This window comes from Musa acuminata, chromosome BXJ2-8, assembly GCF_036884655.1.
Source record: "Musa acuminata AAA Group cultivar baxijiao chromosome BXJ2-8, Cavendish_Baxijiao_AAA, whole genome shotgun sequence".
NCBI lineage: Eukaryota > Viridiplantae > Streptophyta > Magnoliopsida > Zingiberales > Musaceae > Musa > Musa acuminata.
Genome location: NC_088345.1, coordinates 4,612,440 through 4,638,817, shown reverse-complemented (window position 1 = coordinate 4,638,817; position 26,378 = coordinate 4,612,440). Strand labels below are relative to the sequence as shown.

The window sequence follows — 26,378 nt, the reverse complement described above, 5'->3', positions numbered from 1 at the left end:
GTTTTTCATATTATGTTACAGTGTCTTCAATAACACTAGGAAAATATTATAATATAATATAAAAAATATTATATTTCAATGTATTGTTTTATAATGTTTCTATACTATTTTATAATGTTTTCAATGATACAATGAACACACTATAATACAATACAAAAATATTATATAACAGTGTGTTTCTTGGTATTATTGAAAATATTATAATATAACATAAAATTATATTATTGCATATATTATTCCAGTGAGAGACACTAAAACTTTTGACCATACTCTTGTCATCAAAATCAAGTTATAATAATAATAATAATAATATAGCTTATTAACAAAAAAATCACTTTTTAAGTTTTCTCTTAGAGGTTTTGTAGGACATGATGAGGGTGCGCACTTATGATCACCCTTGCTCACTCGTAAAGTCTATTATTTATCCAATACAATTGATAAGATTCATGATACCTTCATTATTAGACGAGTTCAATGGAGGAGGAGTGATAGGTGTGGCACAAGGTGGCGATCGATGAGATGGAAGGCAATAATCGATAGAGGTATATTGATATACTATATGTGATTTATTTAAAGTTGAAACATTATCTAAATATTTTTCAAATTTATTTTTTATAATTAAACCCAAAATATCTAAAATGTAAGTATTTTATAGAAAAATCACTCATAAATATGATGAAGTATACAATATAACAAATAAATAAATATATAAATAAACGTATAAAAAAATAAAAAAATAATAAAAAATATATATATATATTTGTGTGTGTATAAAATATCTCCACGTTGTCGCCATAGCACCGTTTCTTTCCTCTTATTCCCGGATCGGATCATTATCGGATGTAGGCCATATAATACCCGATATATATATATCGTTACATCGTTTCTTTCCTCTTATTCCCGGTTCGGATCATTATCGGATGCAGGCCATATCCTACCCGTTCAGAAGCTACATATCACATGGGTATCAAGTGGCACATTCGGAATCACAAGTGACACGCGGATCCGTTTGGGAGCTTCTACAGACGAGAAAAGAAGAAGAGCGCGGGCGAGGCCGAATTCCATCGACTGCTCGAAGAATCACGACACACGAGAAGTGAAGAGAGACGGGCGACAGGATCGACACTAAGAAGACGAGGAAGAGAGGAGACTCTGTTGGGCTTCGGTTCGTGCGCTAGTCGAGGGTCCATGGTGGCGTCGGTGGCAGAGGAACCGCGACACGCCCCCGATCGCCGCGCGGAGCAGGCCAAGACCCTGGTCGGCGCCCTCAACCTTCTCTCGCGCAATCTCCCCCTCCCTCCCGATGTCTTCCGCGCCGTCTCCTCCATCTACCACGGCGATGAGCCGTCGGAGCTGCAGGAGATGGTGGAGGGCGGTGGTGCCCCAGCCTCCGCTGAATCGATTGCGGTCCGCGCCCTCTCCCTTCCTTTTTTGTCGATATATTTGAATCAGTCAGTAATCTTGGTTTGGATATAAATTAGGGTTTCAGCGAATTTCTCTTATACGAAGGACTTTGTTACTGACTAAGAATTATGCATCGTTGGGATAATTATGCTAGAATGGTTATTCAAGATTTCAGAATCGGGTTAACTTTCACTTCTTGGATCATGTTTTTTGGCCTTGTTGTCGAGTTGATTGGTAAATCATACAACGTTTTTGAGATGATTCCTGGTGTGTTTTTTTGAATGTGTCAGGCGGTGACGTTTATAGGCGTAGGCTGTTGAATATGTGTCTCGTCAACGTAGAATGAATAGATGGATTATTGCTCCTAAATATACACACCAGAGCCATTGATTGAAAAAGATAATTGGTTGGACAAGATGGAGCTGCTGGCAATTCTTTATTGGTTATTTTTTTTATGTTATTCATGTCTTGCATTTATTACATTTGTATTTCTTAAATAGCTAAGAGTGGGAGACCTGATGATATTTCTATTGCGACTTGGAAGAGTTTAGGAGATCAATGAATAGTTTGATTGACTGGTTTATCTAACAAAATTTTAAATATTTTTAAAAAATAGCTATTGAATGAAGAGCTTTTTAATACCAAAGTATTTGGATGAGAGAGCTATCCAAAATCATCTTAATTATTAGAGAAATTAAGATTATCAGCCACACTGTTAAGCTGTGAGAAAGGGTGATGGAAGTCGAATAAGATATAAAATAGATATTTCCAAAAATTGACTTGGTTTTACACCTAATAGATCAACAATAAAAGCTATTTATATGTAAAGACATTGATGGAAAAGTATAGTAAGAAAAAGAAAGATTTATATATGGTTTTTATTAATTTAGAAAAAAAATCCTATGATAGAGTCCCAAAGAAATTGTTATTATGGGTCTTACAAAAGAAAGATATATATACTAATTATGTGCATGATAGTGTAGCAAGGGATGGTGCTTAGTGTGTTCCTTATTAGTATAAGACTATTTCAAAGATCAACATTACAGTTTTATATTTTTATGTTGGCAATGGACAATCTTACTAATCATATGCATATACAGTCTTAGTTGATGTTTGAAACGAATTTAATCTAAACTTGAGTTATAGAGGAACCTTTGAAATTAAATGTTTGAAATTAAGTAGGACTAAGACTAAATATATAATATGCAATTTTAGTAGTATTGGGAGTAAGAACAGACGATATTGTTAAGTTGGATAAATAAAAAGTTTCAATGAGTGAAAAATTTAAGTATCTTGGATCAACTATTTTAAAATATGGAGGGTTAATGAAGATACTGTTTATAGAGCAAAAACTGAGCGGTTAGAGACGAACATCAAGGATTTTTTATATGATTATTAGGGTACCTTTTAGATTGAAAGAAAAAAACTTATACGACAGTTAGTAGGGTTTATGAACTTGAGTATTAAGCTAACAATGCTTTATGAACTTAAGTATTAGGCTAACAATGCTGTTAAGAAACAATATATACAAAGAATTTGTGTTGATGAATTGAGAATATTGAGGTGCATGTGTGGAACTAATATGAATGGCGGGAAATATATGTTTTCATTTGTAAACAATTAGGTGTGACTATAGTAGAATAAAGAGGAAAAAATATTTAATATGACATGAACACATGGTAAGAAACACATGGTAAGAATATCCATAGGTCTTGCAATGAGTCCATGTAAGATAAGAAAAGATATAGGAAGAACTAAGAATATTTTACTAAAAATAATAAATAAAGATAATTGTTCTTAATTTAACTAAGCATATTACTTTTTACGATGTTCAATGGTGGTAAAAGATTCGTATAGCTAATACCAAATAGTTGGGACATTATGACTTGTTTTTTTTTTTGACATTATGACTTGTTATTGTTACATTTTGTTCTTGTTTGATGACGTAATATTGTTAAGTTGGATAGGCATTGATTGTCCGAAATTAGGGCTAAATTATTTTGCTTGTTGTGGAAGGAGTTCTCATCAATAGAAATTCTTAAAGAACCTTCGTTGGCGTAAATCCTATTCCCTTTGCTTTTAGTGAATGTCAATGTAATTTTGAGTTTTTTGGCCTATTTGTGATATGAAAATATTAATTAGGATCCAATTTGTATCTTCGTAAAAATATAAACATTCGGGTGTGATGTAGAACAAAGTAGAGAAGTAGAGAGAAAGATAGGGGAAGAGAAAGAAGAGAAATGTGAGATAAGAGGAGAGTAAGAGACTAGGGAAGATGCAATTCTTTTCATTCAAATGATGAAGTGCCTTATTCATTAACAAGCTCCATTATTTATAGGGTTTTATGAGCCTTGGTATAATTAATGAAGACAATGATTCCTAAGAGTAATCTCCTACAGAATTAGTATGTTTTTTAGAAATCCAAAATGTAACTTCTAATATACCTAAATAGTAAATGAGTACACTTAATATAAGAGTACACTTAATACAAAAGGAGTCCCCATGAAGACCAAAAGATTTTTTAATAAAAGATTTAACACAACTCTTAGAAATTCTAGATCAATTAATTGATGACTTTTTGTGGATTTCTTTGCTTAGAATAAATTTTTCTGAAATCCTTTGTAAAGCTAGATGGTTCTCCATCAGGAGGACTTTGAAATTGTGGCATTGGAAAAAGAATGAATGATTACTTTTTTAACTTTGAAATCGTGACACTAGAAAAAGAATGAATGCTTATTGTTGACTGTCATAAGTAATTCTATGGGGTAATAGGATCATGCTTCTAAGTATGTAAAGATCTTCATGATAAATTGAATGGTGGGTTTTTATGTGAATAAAAAAAGAGCTTTCATTGGAGCCCAAATGCTCCATCAGAGTGGACTGTGCACACCAGCAGATATCCTGTTGGTTATCGAGGTCTGAACTTAGTGGATGTGAGTTAGGCCAGAATCTGATTTCTCCTGTTAAGACAGAGAATCGTCATGCTTTTTGTGCCTCGGAAATTTGTACCGAGTGAAAAACTAGACAATTATTATACCTTGCTTATCGATATTGTTCTTTTGTTTGTGATATTCGTTTTTTTTTTCTGAACATGCTAACGCTTGTTGAGCCATGGTAATGATTGCAGTGTTGTGATGAAAGCACATTGTTGAACCAGAAAACTTAGTTTCTAAGATAATTTTCTACATCCCTATTTGAAGGTTATAATTCTTTCTGAAGTTCATAAGCTTGAACGTTATAAGCATCCCTCAATTTGTTCAGATGTTACTGCAACTCTTTCAATCAAGGTTACTTCCGGAGTACTTTTCAGTGTTTCGTTGTTCATATTTGAACATCCAGCATGAGGAGAATAATATGGCTGGCATAGATCCATTTTAGTATGATACCAGACATGTTGTAGTTGATTGTTCGATTTATAATTTTTAGAGACTGAAGTCTGACTTTTTAACTGGAAAAATGGTTTGAGAGTAAAAGTGCATGTAAAATGAAGAGTGACGATTCATGGAAGGACGAGATCATGATCATGTTTGTCCCTTCATAAATTATTTATACATATGTTACACAGTTATGATGACCCAAGGATTGTACTTTGACATATTTTTTATATTTGTTATAATGGGTTTGACCCTTGGTACATTAATAGGATTTCTCGATTGTGTACTAAGGATTAATGAGCAATCACTAAATTGTATATGTTCAGGACACTGGATTAATGGGTGATTGATGCAACCAGCTAACCCTTTTATTTTGTGTGCATTTGACAAAGTTGGTTTTCTGCCTTTTGTTTTAGCTTGTATTCTTGGTCATCATAATGGAGTTGGAATGATGTGCCAGCATTTAGACTGTTACTTTCATGCAGATTAATGGAGTGCCAGGCGAAGGTAGTTTGATAGTAGCGCTAGAGGATGTCTTGTTAAATCAGCAATCGACTCGCATGTGTAGTTCGGCACTGAGAGAATCAAAAGAACGTCATTTCAACAGTCTCATTCAGCATCGTCTTGCAGAACTCGAGGGTAATTTTTATTATCAAGAGTTTGATTGCTTTTTTCTGTTTATTTTGAATCTCTTGCATGAAACTTTTTCTCATGGATTTAATGTTTTTGCTTAAAAGTGTCCTGGTGTCTGAGACATCTTTATCATGCTGTACATGTACTTTTTTATACAGTTTGCTATAATTGTTTATCACTGTTTTGTTTAATCATTAATTCTTGTTGGCATCAATGCTATGCTACCAGAAAATAACAAATTATCACCTTTCACTCAAGGTTTTAAAATTTTGGTACTTGTACCCATGCCAGACCACAGAGTATGGAGTGCCTTAGTGAAAAAAGAAAAGATGCAGTAAAACTTTTGTTGGAGCTTCTTTTTCTTTTCTTCTTGTGCAATCCTGTTTCTGTGCATATGTATCTCTACGTGAATTTCCTCCAGTAGTCATGTTATAGCTGTTAGTTTTGTTAGTTTTAGAAAATATAAACATTTGGTTTTTGATTGCTATAGCATTGATCAACAGCATCGTAGCTTAAGTTTACCAGCTAGTTTATATGATTCTTGTAAAATGAAAAAGTTATTTCCATCTGATTTTATGAAAATATTTTCATTTGATATAGGATATTTGTTATATTATTTGGTTTGTTGGTAGATATATCTTTATTTTTTCAGCCAACTGAACATGTCTGTTGAATCAGTATTACCATCGAGTAGGGGTGAAGATTTGCAAATGAAGTGCTTGCTTGAGCTGTATGGCATAAAGGTAATTTTGTAGCATTTATCATTTAAGGTTAAGCTTTTTGACATTCATCAGTCAAATAACAATAATGAGTTGATGGTGTACTTAGAGAACCTGAACAGGCATTTTTGTGCTTATGTTTCATAGTACAACATTGATACTCACTTATTCTATACTTGGATGATTATTCCTTTTGGATATTCTTAATGCATATTATTTCTCTACTCTCTGAGTACTGTGATGCTTTTACTGTATTGATCAAGTGGCAAACAAGTGTCAAAGTGCTGCATGTCATGCTATTGCTGCCTGATGACAACATGGTATGTAGCTCATGTGCCTGTTGTTACAACTTACAAGTAATGGCATGAGCGAATGCATGAAATCTACATGTTTGCATTTTACATGGCATATATCTGAGATGCTTGATTCTAGGAAGCCCCCATGGTATACATTTACACTGTGGGGCATACATCTAGGTTCATAGCTGACATTTGCTTACGCAAAATGAAGTTCCATTGGTCATGTTAATTGTTATTAACATTTCTGATCAATGAGAGACTGAAAGTACGTGATGGATAAACTTAATATGTAGGTCTTTGTAAGGTGCAAGTATTATTAGTTGTTTGAGCTAATGCTATGTAAATGTGAAAAGGCAGCTCCTCTATTTAGGAGATTTAAGAGATCATTAAATGCTGAAAATAGTTGAATTAGTAGTGTTACTGCTTTGTGCTAAAATGAGTGCATTCAATATGAGGAATTGAGGTTGAGGATCATGTATGATTCTATTACTGGAAATGATAAGAAGTTAAGAACAGTAAATGGTTTCAGTTTTTGCAATTTGGATGTTGCATCATTTGAGTGAGTTAGCATGATCAAGCAATTGGATCTAAACTTAGTTGCCTATGGAGTTTGCGAGTGCCAACCATAAAGTCAACTACAAGATGAAAAAGTGGTCAGAGGGTGCTGAGGGTTTCCTTGTATTGGCCTCTCAGACACCCAAGTCAGACATCTCCATTATGGAGGATGATGATTATAACTAAACTAGAGAGAAATAGTGTAGAGTATGTATGAGAGTGATGTCTAGGAGAGTCCTTACCTTCCATGTTTTAAAAAGTGCTAGGTATCAAAACGTGCCAAGGTCCCAAAAACGCCTGAGGCTCTAGGCGCCCGCTCGAGCAAAATGAGATGCTCTGAAATATTAAACTATAAAACTATATAATACAATTGATAAATATGATTAGGTGGACACTTCTAGCATGCTGATGCATTCTTGAAGTTCCCTACTTGATGCTGCTCTGCACGGAAAATGCCACATTTAGTAGTCTTATCACAGAAGATACAAGTAACTGCATTAGGATCTTTGGGATCCTTTAGATAATTGTATTTCCAGGTAAGATCCTTTTTTAAAGTTTTTAATAGATCTTCTGAATTACTTTGTACACTTATCATTAATCTTGAACCTGAAACCCTAATAACAGTTCTAAATAAATAGATATTAACAATGCTAAATAGGGACTATTATATGGTAATAGTAGTTAACACTTAAATAATAATTTTAATACTAGTTAAGGATTAACAATCTTCTGTTAATAATATTTAATCCATTGTTAACAGTAGTTAGAGGGGGATAAAAGAGTCATCGATAGTGGAACGTGGGGAAGGAGAGAGCGATAGTGACAGAGGAACTTTAGGACGATGGCAACGATGACGGAGGAAGCTACGGACAATGGCAACTGAGACAGTGAAAGCTTTGGATGGCGACAGTGGTGGCGGCGATAGTTACGGACTACGACATCGTGGGTGGAGGAAGCTTTAGATGTGTCCGTCGGTGGCGAAGGAAGCTGTTGTCTTATCCCTCGGCGGTGGAAAGAGCTGCTCACAAAAGCAGCAGCATTGGAAGGAACCACGCATGAAATCTAGACCTTTGGACTCGTTCGTCGACGGTAGAGGAAGCATAAGACCTATGCATCGGCTGCGAAGTTGAGACGACTATAATACTCAATTAAAAAGAGGGGGGGGGGGGGGGGGTGTGGGGGGTTTCGTGAGGGGCGGGGTTTTATTGAACCAACTAAGCTACTGTTTAACCGAACTAGAGTTGATCATCTAGTTCAGTTGCTTTGCTTCAACTGGGTGCTTGCCCGAGCGCCTAGGCGGCGCTTTACTAAAGTGTGTCGCCCGACTACTGTGCGATGCGCTCGGCCCTCACCTCACCCGAGCGCCTGTTTAAATTACTAATTACCTTCCACTTATTAGGAGGTTTTGTCTATGTAGGTTTGTGCTAGGTTCTGATAATATCATATAGTTGATTGGATGGGCCTCCTAGATCACAAATTGGATGATATACAGAGGTTGAAAATGACCAAAGGTAACTTCATAGAAGCAGTTGTACAATTCATTATCACCCTCACAATCGACCAAGTTTGTTGCCTTATATTTAACTGGAAGATAAAATGATTTCATTTGGTCAATCCAAATGAACTTGGACTCGAGATTTTGTAGTGGCTGCATTATGATCTCAACATTTTTATTTTATGAGATTTAGTGCTTTTTATGAACTTGGACTTGAGATTCTGTAGTGGCTGCATTATGATCTCAACATTTTTATTTTATGAGATTTAGTGTTTTTCTTGGTTCAAAAAAATTGATTCATTATTATGCTGCATGCAAGTTGTATCATTGTGGAATTATTCAATGAATAAAACTCTATATGTTGTTTTAGTGTGCATTTGGGCTGTGCTTGACATATGTGTTACATGAATGTGGACTTTGAATAAGAGCTATATCCAAGTGAAGTTGTTCTTTGACGAGTCTATTTTGTACTTCTAATTGAAACTTGAAAATTTTAACCATAAATTATATTTTCTGAAAAAATACATCTTCAAAGACTTACCGCATGACACATTACTGCTTAATATATAGGATAGTACATCGCATACTGGGAGCTCTCTAGTTAGATATTAACAGAAGATTCTTCTATATTAAGAGGATAAACAATCACATGCATGTCTTTAGAAGATATGCTTAATTTAATTAATAATGAATTTGCCAATATGTATTGCTTCATTGTATGTAGCATGTGAAGCTATCGTCATAACATGTTGCATTTTTGAATTACAGATCAATTAATGTTAGATGTAAATTAAATGCCTGACATATATATACACACACACATATATATGTATATATATTTATATATGTATGTATGTGTGTGTATATATATATATATATATATATATATATACACACACACACACACACTCACATATATATATGTATATGTATATATATATGTGTATATATATATATATATATATATATATATATATATATATATATATTTATATATATGTATGTAACTATCACAAAGCTGTAATATGTAAGCAGTAGAAAAATCCTAGTCAGTCTCAAAGATACAAAAGTCTTGCCTATGCTACAGATCCCTGCCACTAGTGCTACTGTACATAATTAGTGCAAGGGTTTCTAGTGTTGCACTGCAAAAGCTAATGTAGTATTAAATTTAGGGTAGCTGCTCATTTACCAAAGAATAATTGGACCATTTTGTCTTCTCTCTGGCATAAAACTTGTCCTTTGCTGACATAGTAACAGAAACAAGTGATTGATTAATATGATTTTGTGTAGTTAGAAGTTTCACAAAGTTTGATGGACAATTTCTATTATAATGAGTCAATATATGATATGTAATTGATATTTACATTTTCCTTTGTGACTAGATGCTGCTTTCCTTCATTTCTGGTAAACATCTTTTCTTTTTTTTAGCTTGTAGACTTGCAGAGGAAGGTGCGGTCTGAGGTGAGTGCAGAATATTGGTTGCACAAAAAATGTGCACATCCTGGAAAGACATTGTTTGACTGGGGAATGATGAGATTGACATATCCATTTAACATGTATGGAACTGGAGATAGTTTTGCAATGGAGGCCGATAATCGTCGTCGGAAGAAAAGATATGTAGAGGTTCTCTACTGCTATCACCTTAAGTAACTTTTAGAAATCTTTTCTTGTTCTTGTTATTTAAAAGGGTCAAAAAGATACATATCTCACTAGAGGATTTTCATACAGAGGCTGTCAAAATTAGAAGAGGATGAAAAGAACCAGGCAGATATTGGCAAGAGGAAATTTTTTGCTGAAGTTCTTAATGCTGCCCGTGAGTTTCAGTTACAAACACAAGCTGTTTTGAAGAGACGGAAACAGCGGAATGATGGGGTTCAGGTTGTGATTATGTTTAATTTCATTTCTTTACTTAACCTTTTTTTTCTGAAAATTCAATTTGATGTATGAGATGTTGCTAAGTATGGCAAAGCCGCTAAGAGTCTGTGGTCTGCTTTTCTTCGGTTTGTCCTAAGTAAGCAAGCTATCCTCGCTGTAATTAAGAGTCGATAGGCATTTCTGTTGCAGCTTGACAAGTCTGCAATTTGCCTGAACATAATTCTATAGCAGATGGTGCCGAGTGGAAATTAGCTGCTTAGCAGAGCTTGATGCCTTTTTGTTAAGTGATTTTTCACATATATTTGATCATTCAAAATAATGTTTTCTCATGAACATATAGAAATTCACAAGACAAAAAGGTGCTAATTGGTGTTGCTATAGTATAATTCCTGTTGTATTTTATTCAAAAAATTTTCCATGTTTGGTTGGGACACTCTGAGTTGTTCTTTGGCAATGTAGGCATGGCATGCACGGCAAAGGCAACGTGCTACACGTGCTGAGAAGTTGAGGTTCCAAGCATTAAAAGCAGATGACCAAGAAGCTTACATGCGGATGGTAGAAGAAAGCAAGAATGAACGCTTGACAATGCTTCTTGGAAAAACAAATGAACTTCTTGTTTGTCTTGGAGCTGCTGTACAACGGCAAAAGGACGCAGAACATACTGATGGGGTTGAAGCTGTGAAAGACTCGGGTACCAATAGTCTTCCACACATCTCTATCTCTAAGAATGAAACCCCTGAGGGATTCTCTCTAGGCACCGGTGATGATGCTGTTGATGTGAAGTCTAATCAGAACATAAAAGCCACTGATTTGCTTGAAGGACAACGTCAGTATGACTCTGCTGTTCATTCAATTCAGGAAAAGGTACAGTAAGGGCAATGTTGACTATGATCTTTCTAAATTATGTCATGAAAACAAATTATTTATACATCAATTTTAGATTGTCTTTATGGTGTATGTTGGACTCATCATTATCTTATTCAGGTGATAAACCTAGCTTTCTTTAAGTAAATTTGCAACCATTTCTCTACTACAACTTTTGTTGTTTTAACTCACTTAAGAGGGTTAAGAAAGAGTCTGGTAATAAGTTGTGTTAACAATTAGGGATGTCTCTTATTTTGTGAAAGCATGTTACATGGTAAAATGAGATTGTGGATGTTAAAGAGTATTGCCCTCTATGAAAAGAATGTTATTGTTCTCTCTGTGTTTGTTTGTTTGCATGCATTAATGTCTTCTTTCTCTTCTACTATTTTTGTGTTTTTCTTCTTAGTAAACTGAATATATTAATAGAGGTCTTATATTACTTTTGGAAATCCAAACTTAACCTTTATTTGGGTCAACTATGAGAGGATTGTTAAATTTCAAGCCAATGATTTCAATAGGCGCTCGGGCGCTCGCCTAGGCGCTTGGGCGAGGTGAGGCGAGGCCCGAGCGCCTCGTTTAATGTCCAGGCGATTCGCTTCAAAGAGGCACCACCTGGGCGCTCGCTCGAGCCCAGGCGTTGGGCGCTTCGAGCGAGTGCCCGGGTTAAACCAGGCGATCGAACCAGTGTTTTAGGTCTGGTTCGATCAAATTTGCGTTAGTTGGTTCAATCGAACCAACTAAACCACCGATATCAGCCTCCAACGTCCCTCTCGCGACTTCTCTAACCCTAACCCTGCTCGCGATTTCATCGTTGACATTTCCTCTTCGTTGTCGCTACCTCTCTCTGCTGTCGTTGCCTCTCTCCGCTGTCGTTGCTCTTCGTTGCCACTGTCGCTACTCGCTGCTGCCACTATCACTACTCGCCATTACCGTTGCTCGACGTTGCCACTATCATTGCTCGTCACTGCCACTGTTGCTGCTACTCGTTGCTATCGTTACCGTTGCTCTCAGTCAGCAGTCTCGATCTTACTCTTACTCACTCTCTTCTTACATCGACTCGATTTAGTATATTATGAACAATATACTATTAACTGTATATTGATAATAGTATTTTTTATTTATTAGATTAATAATATCATATTATTATTTAAATAATTATATTTATTAATTATATTATATATTTTTATATTTTAGTGTCTCACTTTGCTCGGGCGAGCGCCTAGCGCCTAGGGTATTTTTGGAGCTTGGCGCCTAGCGCTTTTTAAATCACTGTTTCAAGTTGGATTTCTTGTTTGCTTGGACTAATTGAAACTATCTACTTAAATTTATCAAGAATCAAGGCATGATGTACCCAGATCTTGCTGGCACTTCACCATTCCATGCATGAAGGTCTATCTCAGGGCAAGTTTAGTGCATATCAATGTGCATGTGGTGCCATAACAAGACCTGATGAGATGAAATGCAAACATTGAAATGCACCTCCTTTCCATGCCTATGTTTCACGGCCAATATATAATATGGGATGATCAGTACATATGTATATGTGATTATGTGTAAACAAGGATAGGTGCAGAAACAATATCCTACTGCTGAAACATGGAAGAATTGAAATCTTTGATGTTAGATTTTATGTTTTCTAGAATGCTTGGTTTACGTTGATAGAATTAAATGAAGCAAGATATTTTATGTGCTTATTGGCATAACTGTTTTATATATGATGATGTCTGGTTGCTTGTAAATTGTATTTTCTTTTATAACCTTCAAGTTTGATCTAACTTTGACTCTAGCGAAGGACGGTAAGTCAAGTGATATTTTCATCTTTCTCAAGATTGTTGAAGCATGAAATTGATCCAAGTCTGACCATTGCCTCTTGTTTTAAGTGCATAACAATTTAATTGTATCTCTTAATGAGTACGTGTATATATATACACCATGATGAGGGTGAGTCTTGGTGTTATGATGTGTTACTTATCGGAATCCAGATGTGATGGGTTTAAATTACAGAATAAATCTTTCAGTAGGTAGAAGTAAGGCTGAATATCACAAAATCTGCATTGACCGATGCATCACAGAGTGGGCTGTCCTTTTTCTTACACCAGAATATTAGTGACAGTTTTCAATCACTGAATAATTAAACAGATGAGTTTGATATGTTATTATGTGGTAGTCATTTCTTCATTTATTAGAAAACTTAATTTAACAAGGTCTAATTTAGCTCTCACAGTGGTTCCACTTGGATACTTATATACTTTCAGAACTTCATCTATTGTTACTGAGGTGCATACAGAAGTTATTGACTTTCAAGTCCTTTCAGATCTTTACGTCTTGAATGAGAATCTTTTAGTGCTATGTCTTAAGTATCCTTCAGGTTTGGATTGAAAAGGCTGAAATTCATAATGTTCACAAGGTCTTATGATATCAGTTGCAAACATATTTTCACCAATAGAGAATGCAATTCTTTTTATGCCCTGTTTGACATGGGGATTTTATGGGCTTTTCCCCTTGACATCCCAGGATTTCACCCATACGCCCCCTCATGCCCACCTAGGATTGGGAACTTAGAAATTCTGGTTAGCTGCCCAATATACAGGGATTTGGGTTCTAATTCCAACGATAAGAATCTTGGGAACAGTAGAATAAATATAAATCCCTCCAACTAAACACAAGAACAAGTTGGAAATTGAAAATTCTAGGTTGAGATTTTGAAAATGTAGCTAAAGACAAGTTGAGGAATTCTATTGGAATTCAAATCTAATATTGTAACATATGAAAAATTTTAGGCATATGATCCCCATACCAAACAGGGCCTTTGGAGTACATTGTCGCTGAAGAATGCCATTTTTAGCTCCAGTTGTGGATGTGCGACAATAAATGTCTCTTCAGTTGGCCTTCTTTGATGCTAGGTACAGATATGGACAAGACGATTCACAAATGGTTTTATCTAATGCATATTTTTCTTTTGTAATTTTGCACTGCTGGTACTCTATTTAATTGCATAACCTTCAATGAGATGTGAGTACTAATCTTCAAATCTCTGGCATGTCCTAGGTAACAGAGCAGCCATCGATGCTTCAAGGTGGGGAACTAAGACCTTACCAATTAGAAGGACTACAGTGGATGCTTTCCTTATTTAACAACAATCTAAATGGTATTCTGGCTGATGAGATGGGTCTAGGAAAGACAATCCAGACCATTGCACTAATTGCATATTTAATGGAAAATAAGTGTGTTACTGGACCCCACTTGATTGTAGCTCCAAAGGCTGTGTTGCCAAATTGGATTAATGAATTTTCAACTTGGGCACCAAGGTGTGTACCTTGTCTTGAAAATAATTTAGATTACAGATGCCTCATTTCTCTTACATTTTTGTTCTCTTATTGGCACAGTATCGTGGCTGTTCTATATGATGGGCGCCTTAATGAGAGGAAGGCGATGAGGGAAGAGTATTCCGGACAAGGCAAATTTAATGTGATGATCACACACTATGATCTGATAATGAGAGACAAAGCTTTTCTAAAGAAAATACACTGGTATTACATGATTGTTGATGAAGGACATCGCCTGAAAAACCATGAGTGTGTTCTTGCCAAGACACTTATCTCAGGGTATTGTTCCCTTCAGAAACTGAATTTGATGAAGTCAATATGTTTATGTTTGTTCAATACTAATTTTTCCTCTTTTTTGGGAAACAAAAATTAATCCTGCAAGTCTGCTACTTGGATGGAAAAATACAAGACTACGTTTAGCTTGCTCAATGGAATATTTAAAATTTGAAAAAGGGAAAGTTTTGTTTTGACAAAAGAATATATGAACCTATGAAATCATTTAATGAACACTATGAGGATTGGTTGTTTATTCAAGATTATCTCAAGTGTTATAAAAGGAACCCTCACCTTCAAGACTTTCACCAAGCAATATATGATCATCATCTTCTTTGAAGTGCTCTTGTTGTGAATTGATTAAGCAAGGTTTGATAGATGGGTTCGCTCAAATCAAGCATGCATAGAGTTAAATAGAGCAAAACAGGGGACAGTAAGTGAAGTTCCATTGCAAGTTTAAGATTTTAGCTGTATTAGTGATAATGTTAGGCTATAGATGAAACCTATTTGCTATGTTGATATAGTATAGATGAAAACTATTTGCTATGTTGATATAAAGAAGCACAAATGTATTTAGTTCTTTAGACTAGCCAACTTACAGTGACAAGTTCTGAGTTTGCCTCCTCGGCTCCATACGTGAGCTAAGTCTGTGAAGGATAAATGCAGGGGATCTATCCTATAGAACAGTTGAAAAATGCCTAATACTAATAGAATCTTAATAATTTTATTTCTTACAAAATCTAGATAGTCTACATGTCCATTGAAGCCCTTGAAATTGTCTTTTAAATGTTGAAAGTTCTAGATGTAGGAAATTTGAAACTCTAGAAGATTGATGGTGGAGAATAAGAAACTATAGTGAAAAATAAAGCATGAAACAAAAAACTTGGAATTAGGAAATTGACTCATTTTTTAGCTTATATAGTATAGTACTTCAATGGCGGCAATGTTGGTCCCAAGCCCAAATAAAAAAGGTGAAAGGTTGCATTAAATCACTGACAACCAGCATAAAACTATATCAGATCTTATGGACATGGATTTTAAGGCTTTTGACAGATTTCAATGATGGTAAAAGATCCATGTATCCGACCCTAAATAATCCGGACTTACAACTTTGTTGTTGTTATTGTTGTGTGGTATAGTAATTCAATCTCATGGTTGTCTTAAGTCTCTTGACCGTACCATGGTTGAGTAGATTAACCATAAAACAATGTACCATATGTTTTGAGTTATTAGGCATCATTTTGCAAATGTGAAGAATTGAATGGCTAATATGCAAATATCATTTTTTAGGTGTGTAAACAAAAAAATGCCACTTTTACCTGGGATTCTAGATCTTGCATGTATGCCCTTCAAGGGTCTAATTGGGTTGTATTTGGAATATTTTAACATCTCTTGTTTATATGGAACCTAAAGGGATATAGGCAGAAAGATGGACCTTATTTTTTACACAGTTTTGAAATCAATGATTGAAATTTCGTACCGTACCAGACGGTATTATTTAAAATTAAAAACGTAGTTTGAAATATTAGGCATTAGTATGCAAATGTGAAGACTGAAGGGTTAATATGCAAATATCATATTTTAGGGACACACAAAAAGTGCCACTTTTATTTCTAATACTTGGAATGCTAGATCTTGCATGTATGCCCTTTGCGGGTCTAATTGGGTTGTATCTAGAATATTTTAACATCTCTTGCTTATATGGAGTCTAAAGGGATATAGGTAGAAAGATGGAACTTATTTTTGAACACATAAAAAAGTTTTTTTTTTTTTACAAAGGGCAAGTGGTGAAGACGGGATTTGATCACAAGACTTTGTGGTCATGTGACAAAGTCTTTACCAGCTGCTAGCTAGCACCTTCATAAATTTCAACTTGCTGCTTGAGGCTTGTGTTTGGCTAGTTCTTACTCGTGCATGTTTCTATGATATTTATTACTTCATCGATCCTATTCTTGTTTGTAGGGAGGAAAAAGACATTTCAAAATTTCACATCACATCATTATATACCTAGTATGAATTTCTATGCTGGAGATAAAGGATCTTACCTCGTTATGAGATTTCTTTTTCTTGATTAATAAAAGCTGATATCTTTGTTCTGAATTCAGATTAAGCTCTTTGCTTCTGTGAGGAAATAATGCTTAAGAAATATGTTTCTACTTTCTAGATCCTTAGAGTTTGTCCCTTAGTAAATCCTGAGGTCATCCCTTTTTTTTTTTCTTCACTATGTTGATTTTCTAGTATTGTCTATTGCTTATGAAAACTAGGTGTCATTATATGCAGCTATCATATACGTCGCAGACTACTTTTGACTGGTACTCCGATACAGAATAGTTTGCAGGAGCTGTGGGCATTACTTAATTTCCTTCTTCCTAGCATATTTAATTCAGTACAGAATTTCGAGGAATGGTTCAATGCACCCTTTGCAGACAAATGCGAAGTAACTCTTACTGATGAAGAAGAGCTCTTGATTATTCGTCGATTACATCAAGTACTTGCCAGCAACTGTCATGTTTCATTTCACCATTATCATAGTCTTATTATAATATTAATAATAATTATTATTATTATTTTATGATAGTCTATATTCTTAATGTTTCTTTATTCCTCAGGTTATAAGGCCTTTCCTTCTTAGAAGGAAGAAGGATGAAGTGGAAAAATATCTTCCTGGGAAAACACAAGTTATACTAAAATGTGATTTATCTGCTTGGCAGAAAGCTTATTATCAGCAGATCACTGACATTGGAAGGGTTGGACTAGAATCTGGTATGTTAAGAGTCAATTTTCTGGTTTCTTAAAATTGTTCTAAATGACTTCTTTTGGTGTTGCTTCATATTGTTCTGCTCACTGGTTAATACTTTTAGGCAAGGTTCACCATACTGTTTGGTACCGGCAGTATATACCGGTCTGATAAAGGACTAGTATTGGTGATACTGTGGAACATCGGTACGCCCTCATGTATCATGTGTCACTCGATACAGCTTGGTATAATTCGGTATGTATCATATCGACAGTTGGTTAGTACACAGAGACGAACCGGTAAGACGAACCATGCTTTTAGGTTAAGTTGGATTAGGAATAAAGAACAAGGTTGCAAAATCTTTTATTAAATAAAAAGATTCAACAAGGACTAATTTGAAGGGATAATATAGTTTTAGATAACACAGAGAGAAAAGAAGGAATAAATACAGGCCTGAGATGGTCTTACACAACTTATATATTGTGAGAAAATATAATTTTATATTTATCCATGTCTTTTGTTACAAACCCTTTCCTCATTTGTATAGGCCTCCAAGAGAAAGGAAATCTTAGCAAAGAAATTCTAAAATTTTTAGTCGAGTAATAAAATTAATCATATCATCTTCTCTGGCTAGAGAAATTCACATTTCCTTCTTGTTTAGGTAGATGATTTTTCTAATGCACGAGATCTTTAATTGAAAAAAGAAATCATCACATGAATACCTTCTCATCTACTTGCGGGTCAGCTTCCTTTTTTCTCAGGCAGAAGATAGTCTACAAACTAATTACATTTTTGAAAAAAAAAGAACAACCCTTAAAACCAAATTATTCCAAAGACAACAAAATGGCTTATGCATCACATATGCTATTCTATGGTGGTTTTATTAGAATGCAACTAAAACTGGCAAAGGAGATGATGACCTTGGAAGAAATTAAAGAACAATCTTTCATCAATTTTATCAACCAATCTATTTTATACTTGAAAGACTTTTCACTTCTAATTTGGATTGGTTGTGTAGAGCAGAAGTTATTTGAGATTGTTCCAGCCGTATTGAGTTTTCTGATTGATTACCTACCTTGTGTAAGAATCTGAATATTTTATGCCAAATCACTGGCAAGAAAAATTTGGTAAGAGAGCTTTCTGTGAAACATGGGACATCCAGACTCCAGTTGGGAGCTGTAGAAATCTTATTTATATTTCTAATTTCTGGTTTTGGCATTTAACTGGACTGATTTATGTTGTAGTAGTCTTTCTATGTTAGCTATGGTGCAACAGTGTTACTAGTCTGAAATGTTAAGACTGACTTGTTAGATATAGGCACATGCAACACAGAATCAGTAGAAAAGTTAGTCATTCACCGAAGAATTTGATCTATTGTAAAGATTCTGTTCTGTCGGCCACCTGTCTTGGAGATGCTATAGTTGTACATCATATACAATATATGTATTAATAAATGTTTATGCTGATGTGGGGTTATTCACAAAATGCAGGCATAAAGTCAAAGAGCCTTCAGAACTTGTCGATGCAACTTAGGAAGTGCTGTAATCATCCTTACCTTTTTGTAGGAGATTATAACATGTGGCAAAAGGAGGAAATTGTCAGGGCATCAGGAAAGTTCGAGTTGCTCGATCGTTTACTTCCAAAACTGCAGAAATCTGGTCACAGAGTTCTCCTTTTCTCACAGATGACTCGTCTTATTGATATCTTAGAGATTTATTTGCAGTTACATGGTTTTAAATACCTTAGGCTTGATGGGTCGACTAAGACAGATGATAGAGGACTGTTTCTCAAACAGTTCAATGCACCAAACTCTCCATATTTTATGTTTCTTTTGAGCACTCGAGCTGGTGGGCTTGGATTAAACTTACAGTCTGCAGATACTGTTATAATTTTTGACAGTGATTGGAACCCCCAGATGGACCAACAAGCAGAAGATCGAGCACATCGAATCGGCCAGAAGAAGGAAGTCCGTGTCTTTGTCTTGGTCAGCGTTGGATCAATCGAGGAGGAAATCCTGGAACGTGCAAAGCAGAAGATGGGTATAGATGCAAAAGTGATCCAGGCAGGGTTGTTTAATACTACGTCCACTGGTCAGTATTTTTTTTATAAAATGCCATAATACCTCAGTTATTAAGTTTTTATATATTTTCTTAAGACGAATTTTGACATAATGATGATGTGCTGCTGGTTTTACCTTCCAGCGCAGGACAGGCGAGTGATGTTGCAGGAGATCATGCGGCGTGGCACAAACTCGCTGGGAACTGATGTGCCAAGTGAGACAGAGATCAACCGCCTTGCAGCAAGAACCGAAGAGGAATTTTGGCTGTTTGAGAAGGTGGACGAAGAGAGACGACAAAAGGAAAGGTATAAATCAAGGCTGATGGAAGAAAAGGAGGTGCCCGATTGGGTATATCATAAAACAAATCAAGAGAAAACCAAAGAGAGTATTGGCGTGGATACACGAAGCGGTGAGGTCACTGGGAAGAGACGGCGTAAGGAGGTTATTTATACTGATTTATTGAGTGATGTCCAGTGGATGAAAGCTGTGGAAGACGGAGGAGACTTGTCAAAGTTATCATCTGCAGGAAAAAGGAGCAGGTTCCTGTTTGGTACACATGAATCTGGAGAACAGCCATCTGAATCTGACGAAGTGGTAGGGCAAAATATGACCAAGGAAAAGAATATGGACTCCATGGTTTCTGTGGGTGTCAGCGATGATTCAAGTAAAAAACCAGTAAAATACCAATCTGGAAATTTACCTGACAACAAAGATGAAGAAGGGGATGCCGGCGGTTGGCAGGAGAAGATCATTACATGGAGGTCTCACAAGAGAAAACGCTCGAGCCATGGTGTCTCAAGTTCAGCATCTGACATATAAGGATTAATAGAACTTTATCCCGGTTGCATTTGGCTTAGATCAGTTAGAAGACGTAGTCAAACAGTAAGAAGTTAGTGTTTATTGTTCTATTAGCCTAGTGGTGTGTGTATACTTTCTTTGTTGTTCTATGAGCTTAGGAGGAGCACTGCACAAGCCGAGGCAGTTTATGGTAATCAACCTCTGCATGTAAATTAGGGATTCATGTAGTCAGCGGTCATTTCTGCATTGTATGTGAGATAATTAGGTGTTCTGGTCATGAAACATAGGTTTTGTACCATGTTACGTAGCAGCATCTCATTTATACAGAATGTGTGAATTAGCATTTTTAACCAACAGCTGCATCACTTACTTTCCTTCCTCAGGAAACCTAAAAAAATGCATCTGCCTATGTCGGTATCTTTTGTGTCAGAAAAAGAAGTCAGCACTAGTTTCTTTTGACTATTATTGTTATCTCCAATCAACGTAGATCTACTTTATGTTGCAGGGAAGCAGCCATGACGATCCTGTGGCTGCATGAAAGATGATAGCTAGAGGGGCATCATTACCTACCTGTCAGGTTTGAAATCGTTTTCACATCCCTTATTTTGTTTTGTGTTCAGGTTCAGAACAACTATGTTTCTCTTTTTGTCCGAGTACATGCCTGCCCTTTACCTTCGTTTATGTTCTCCGTACACCGTAGATGATCATTGGTTGTTTTGCATGGTCTTAACTTTGTGGCATATGCGGCGGATTGGTTATATCAGAACGTGGTACCGAACCAAGGATGTGAATCCGTTCCCGATATACTGCACGAACAGTCCCTATTTTGGATGGTTCGATCCGATCCGATCCAATCCAATCATATATGCATATATTCTTATGCACCCATCATGAGATCATTTCATCGTGCACGGCTATCATCCACCTCCTCATCCTCCATCCTCTTCGTCGACTATCTCCTCTCCTTTCTTCTTGTATTCCTCCACAATTTCTTCTTCTTCTTCTTCCATTCTCTTTCTCTTGTATTTTTCCTCGCACATCTTTTCATCCTTCCTCTTACCGTAATGTTGGTATGTACTGATTCAATAAGGGACAGATACAAGTTTGGTACCAAATTCGTGTTCTTTGGTTGCATGTGATCTGCAGTTCTATGCACCTCCATGGCTGCAGAAGCAATCCAGCAGAGGCCCACAGGTAAAAACATGCTCTCGGCCACCCCAGAAAAATATAATGAAAAAAAGAAGAAAATTGCTGAAAATGATGTAAAGCAACTGTACTCGTTTAAATGAGCCACAATAAACATATTAATGTCTTTAATAACAAAAAACAGCCACAATATATTCGGAAATTACACGAGAGTCAAAAGAGCCATTTTTGTTTAAATGGTTCGCTCGCTAGCTATATATATAGCTGTTGGTCCCGTCCGAGGATGCTTTGTGGTGGATGTCAACCACACTAGTCATGGACTCGGATGTAGCCCCCTCTTAGCCTTCACTGAAATCAGTTACTCCTCTGCTAATGAAACAGGGTATGCGACTCACTCTCGCCATTTTACAGTTTGGCTGCAAGTCGCACAAAGCAGACATACTCATTTAACCGTAAGGATGATGCCTGTGTCGCTCATGTCGATCTTTGTCACGGGATGAGTGTGAGCTGTGGTAATCACTGCGGTCTTCAGAGAGAAAAAAAAGTTTCCTGGTTTCAGTGGAGAACTCTAAATTTCAGTATACAAAATGATAGCAGAAAATGTTACCAACATACCTCGTGACGAATGATGTCTTGATTTTTCTGAGTGTCCTGCAAGAAAAACTCAGGATCAAATGGATGCAGGATGTAGTTAAAAATGTGTCTTCAGGTTTTCTTCTGCAGAAGAAAACCAATATGTACATGGATAAAGATTGAGTTTAATGTTTCGTACCTGAACCCTTGTCCTTGGCACGATGTCTTCGGTCCTTTTCTCTTTCACGCTCAACATCCTTCTCTCGGTCTCTATCCCTGTCAGAATCTCTACCCCTACCATCATAATCGGAGTCTCTGCCCCTGCTGTCACGATCTCTGGTCTTTGTCCTCTCCCTTTCTCTATCGTAGTTCCTTTCCGTATTGGCATCAGCCTTATGATCTACCTTAGGCTTCACGGTGGTCTCTTCTTTATGGTCCCCTTCAGCAGCCACATTCCTAGTGTCATCATCAGTTTTCTTTGACACCTTCAATTTGTCTAGAGCTGCTTTCACAATTGCTTCTTTGGACAAACTAGCATCGGAATTTGGAGCTCCAAGCTTGAGCGTGCTGGTCCCGTTGGTGTCACCGTCGGCCGAGCTTTCCTAATCAAAACAGCATGACCATAGGTTATAACTCATGCTAAACTACCAAGTCATGACTTGAGTTCCAAGAGTGGGGCTGTACTTACAACCTTCTGAACTTGAGCTTGCTGATCTGAGTTCTTATTTCTTGAAGTGAAAGAATCATTGTCTTTATACACGGGAACATATTGTGCCTTCGGAAGGCTGTAGAGATGTGCAAGAACTCTACAAACTTCATCAATCCCAGCCTTATCTGCGTCAAAAACTAACCACCAGGGTGGATTTTCAGGTAGGGGGACCTGGAACCTGCGGGCTGCAGCATATACAACACCACACGCTACCACTTCGCTCTTGAACCGAACACAGAGAGTTGTCCGCAAGCTTATAAATTAACAAAGAAAATGTCATAAGGATAGCTTTTAAAAGTGCAAAATTGTCCAGACTTAATAAAAATAAGTACAAAAAAAGAGTAGAACTTTGCTTGTTACACAATAAAATATAGAAGCAAACATACTCCAATCAAATGGAAAGTTGATGAGAAGTATAAGCCATAAACAGGAAACAAAAGTATTGAACTGAAAAAATACAAAGTACCCAATGATCAGAGTACACAAGTATTTGATATAACAGTGAATAAAAATCCACTTCAAGTAACTACTACAGAATCAAGGAAATGAGGCAAGGGAAACATGCAAAAGATAGAAAAGTTCCTAGCATTAAGTAACATAATAGGATAAAAGAAACTTTCAAGTCACTCCAGCATAACTGCAAAAACATTTAAAAAACTGCTACAAAAAAACCATTCACAGAGAACTTAAAGTGACAATATATGAGAAAAGTCAGAATCCTTGAGATGAAAATATTAAAGAAACTGGAGCTATAGATGAAAAGGGAACCTAGAATCAAAAAAACCTTTCACCACTTAAGGACACTATCGATTATGGACTTACACATATGCACATGCTCAGGCTCTCTCAAGATATTTACTTTTGAAACTTACTGAAGACTAATCTGACTGTGATTCTGAAGTTCTAGTACATGTCCTCAGAGCTAAGACTCTATTCCCCAATGAACTAGGAACCTAATTCTAATCCATAGAAAGCAACAAATTTTCATTTTTGTGTACTGGTAGGATGATCCAGATGCCGATCAACTCATAAACAAAGACTATCCTAATATACAGAGGTTGTAAATTGACGAAATATATCCTTTTGCCTGAAAACAGTATAAACATAGCAAAAACAAAAAATAGCCATGCAAATTCAACATAGAACCACCACGTGGGTCCAGCCCTCATTTACTATATTGGTGAATCAAGTCAATTTAAGGGCAATTCTTGGCAACCTTGCCATTCAAGTCCATCCCAAAAGAAACTTTACAGTAACACTATGCTGCAATATTTCGTTCGGAACAACAATAATCAATTAACTCCAAATAAAATTCAGCCAGTTCAGGGGCGAAACTGAAGCCAAAACTGTAAGCAAGGTTAAAACTTCCAAAAAAAATCTTATACTTCAATATCCAAATTTTGTTCAAGCCAAGTTCTTCTCTTGGATTCACAAATTTAACACTGCTATTTCAAGTTGTCAGTTCCCCTAATATATTAAATATAGCAGTATAAAATGGCAAAGTTTATGAGTCAGCAAATACATTCAAGAAAAGTTCATCAAATTATGACCTCCTCATTCAGCACGACTTAACCCTAATTAACATGCATTAAAGTTTCAAATGACTCTCTGCTGTTTAGATGCATCAAAACTGGGTTTCGAACTGGTGGCTGACACCTCAACTCTGAGTGTATAAGTTGTTCATGCCATAGCAATATACGTGTGTGAAGGTTCTACAACAAATGAGTTTATGAATCAGAAAATATATAAAACTGAAGAAGAAATAACACAAATAAATCAAGAAGTATCAATTGATCATCTAAATATTAAGCATCTCTGGAACTTGCAATTTATATAAAGTAACAAAACAACAGGTAGCACCAACTATGAAACATCTAAAGCAACAACAGTTCTCTGTAAACCACGACTAAGACGGTAAAGTACCTGTCATTGGCCAGATTCCAAGCTTCTTGTCTCAGCTCCGGAGGAGCCTCAAGTGTCGCAAGGTAGTTAGATATAAACTTATGAGGATGCTCAACATGGCAAATAAAGCCCATTTCTTTCAGCAAATGCCGCTCTGTTCTTACCAAATCATTCTTCAGCTCTGTGTACTTCTGACATGAAAGTAAGACACAAAGAATAGCGTATATGAGAAGCAAACACATCAATCAGCACAGCGATAAACCGACACTGCTATAACTGGTGTTAAGAATCATGTCAAAGCGATAAATGATAAAACTGAAACAAATCAAATCCATCCCATCGAATAAGCATCAAGATTTCAATAATTTGTAAGGAAACTCTTTTAGGAACTTAAAATCCAAATCCTGAAAGCAGATAAGAAACATTTTGAGAAGGTAAATTCACCTTGGATAAGACATCCAGAAGCTCAACCGGCAAGCTTTCCCTCCTACATTCCATCCTGTGAAAGACAATGATTACATGTTTTGCTTTTTTCGGGCATTCCTCCAACTTCGAAGCTAACCACACACAGCTTGCAGCAACTCTCTACAAATTAAGATGAATCCAGTTTATAGTGAGAAATATGCAATAAAAGGGTTAACAGAGAGAGAGAGAGAGAGAGAGAGAGAGAGAGAGAGAGAGAGAGAGAGAGAGAGAGAGAAGTAAATTTCGAAATGAAGCTTGAGGTTTACACCTTCACGCTAAAGCGGGCGAAGGACTTCTTGCAGTAGAACCGATGGAAAAGCACCTGCCCAGTGGCCATTACCGCTTGCGGTCTTAATAGCTAAGGAACTCACAATAGAAAGAAACTTGAAGGAAGATGTTAAGTCATAAAACTGATGATTGCTGTCGCATACACAAATCTGTTAGAACTATAAACAATGGCATATCCCATGACAACGGGGAAGAGGATACAGTTTAAGAAGAATGCCGCTCTCCTGTATGAGGTCGCATCCATAGATCCGCAGCGTGGTCTCTGTCTCCTCATCGATCCCATCTTTTCTCGACGGCGAATTCTTCAGCTGCTCATCGGTGAGGTAGAAGGTGTCGATCGCAGTATATATCATCCTACCCCAATCCAATAGCACGATTTGGCGAATCTACAACACAAATCGTCAACAAGCAGGACCAACACCTGCATTATTATTCATGGCGAAGTTTCGAGATCAAGTTCGAAAACCCTAGAAAAGCTTTCAAGAACCCAAAACCAATAAGCTCATCCATCATACGCACCGAATTGACGATAACTACAAATCACCACAGCATCAACCATTTAGAAAGGCCAAACCCTCCGCATCGATCGGGTGAAACCCCACCTCGAATCGCGAAAAACCGATAAAGAAACAAAAGGGGGAAAACTGGGCGGGCGCAGACACGCACACGAACCCAAGAGAGGGAGACGTACTTGGAGGGCGGAGAGGAAACGCCGCCGTCGACCGTCGAGCTCTCCTCACAGCCACCGAGCTCTCCTCACGGCACGGCGGAGACTGTCGGGTCGTCAATCGGGGGAACTTTAGCCACCTATGAAGAGTTGGGGATTCGAAACCACCTCCGGCCTTTTAATTTGATTTCTCCTAAGCCGGTTCGGGTTCGGATAA

General features: G+C 36.6%; 2 protein-coding genes across 6 annotated transcripts; one reads left to right on the top strand and one right to left on the bottom strand.

Moving 5' to 3' along the window:
• Positions 1–988: 988 nt before the first annotated feature.
• On the top strand, positions 989–20,765 carry LOC135618813 (probable ATP-dependent DNA helicase CHR12). The gene is made up of 12 exons (XM_065120076.1): positions 989–1,407; positions 5,264–5,417; positions 6,090–6,154; positions 9,908–10,102; positions 10,208–10,357; positions 10,814–11,218; positions 14,267–14,526; positions 14,605–14,823; positions 17,098–17,305; positions 17,427–17,580; positions 19,045–19,644; positions 19,756–20,765. The coding sequence occupies exons 1-12, from the start codon at positions 1,189–1,191 to the stop codon at positions 20,430–20,432; spliced, it is 3,306 nt and encodes a 1,101-aa protein (XP_064976148.1). The 5' UTR covers positions 989–1,188; the 3' UTR covers positions 20,433–20,765.
• A 909-nt stretch (positions 20,766–21,674) lies between these two features.
• LOC135582201 (cyclin-L1-1-like) lies at positions 21,675–26,345 on the bottom strand. 5 transcript variants are annotated; one of them, XM_065120077.1, is made up of 9 exons: positions 26,186–26,345; positions 25,696–25,880; positions 25,475–25,556; positions 25,186–25,326; positions 24,763–24,932; positions 22,819–23,092; positions 22,330–22,732; positions 22,173–22,208; positions 21,675–22,083 (listed from the first exon to the last, which is right to left on the bottom strand). In XM_065120077.1, the coding sequence occupies exons 2-9, from the start codon at positions 25,845–25,847 to the stop codon at positions 22,004–22,006; spliced, it is 1,338 nt and encodes a 445-aa protein (XP_064976149.1). In that variant the 5' UTR covers positions 25,848–25,880; positions 26,186–26,345; the 3' UTR covers positions 21,675–22,003. The 5 variants fall into 5 exon arrangements, with proteins under 5 accessions (XP_064976149.1, XP_064976152.1, XP_064976153.1 ...); XM_065120080.1 differs by having other exon boundaries at positions 22,822–23,092; XM_065120081.1 differs by having other exon boundaries at positions 24,763–24,929.
• Positions 26,346–26,378: the final 33 nt, after the last annotated feature.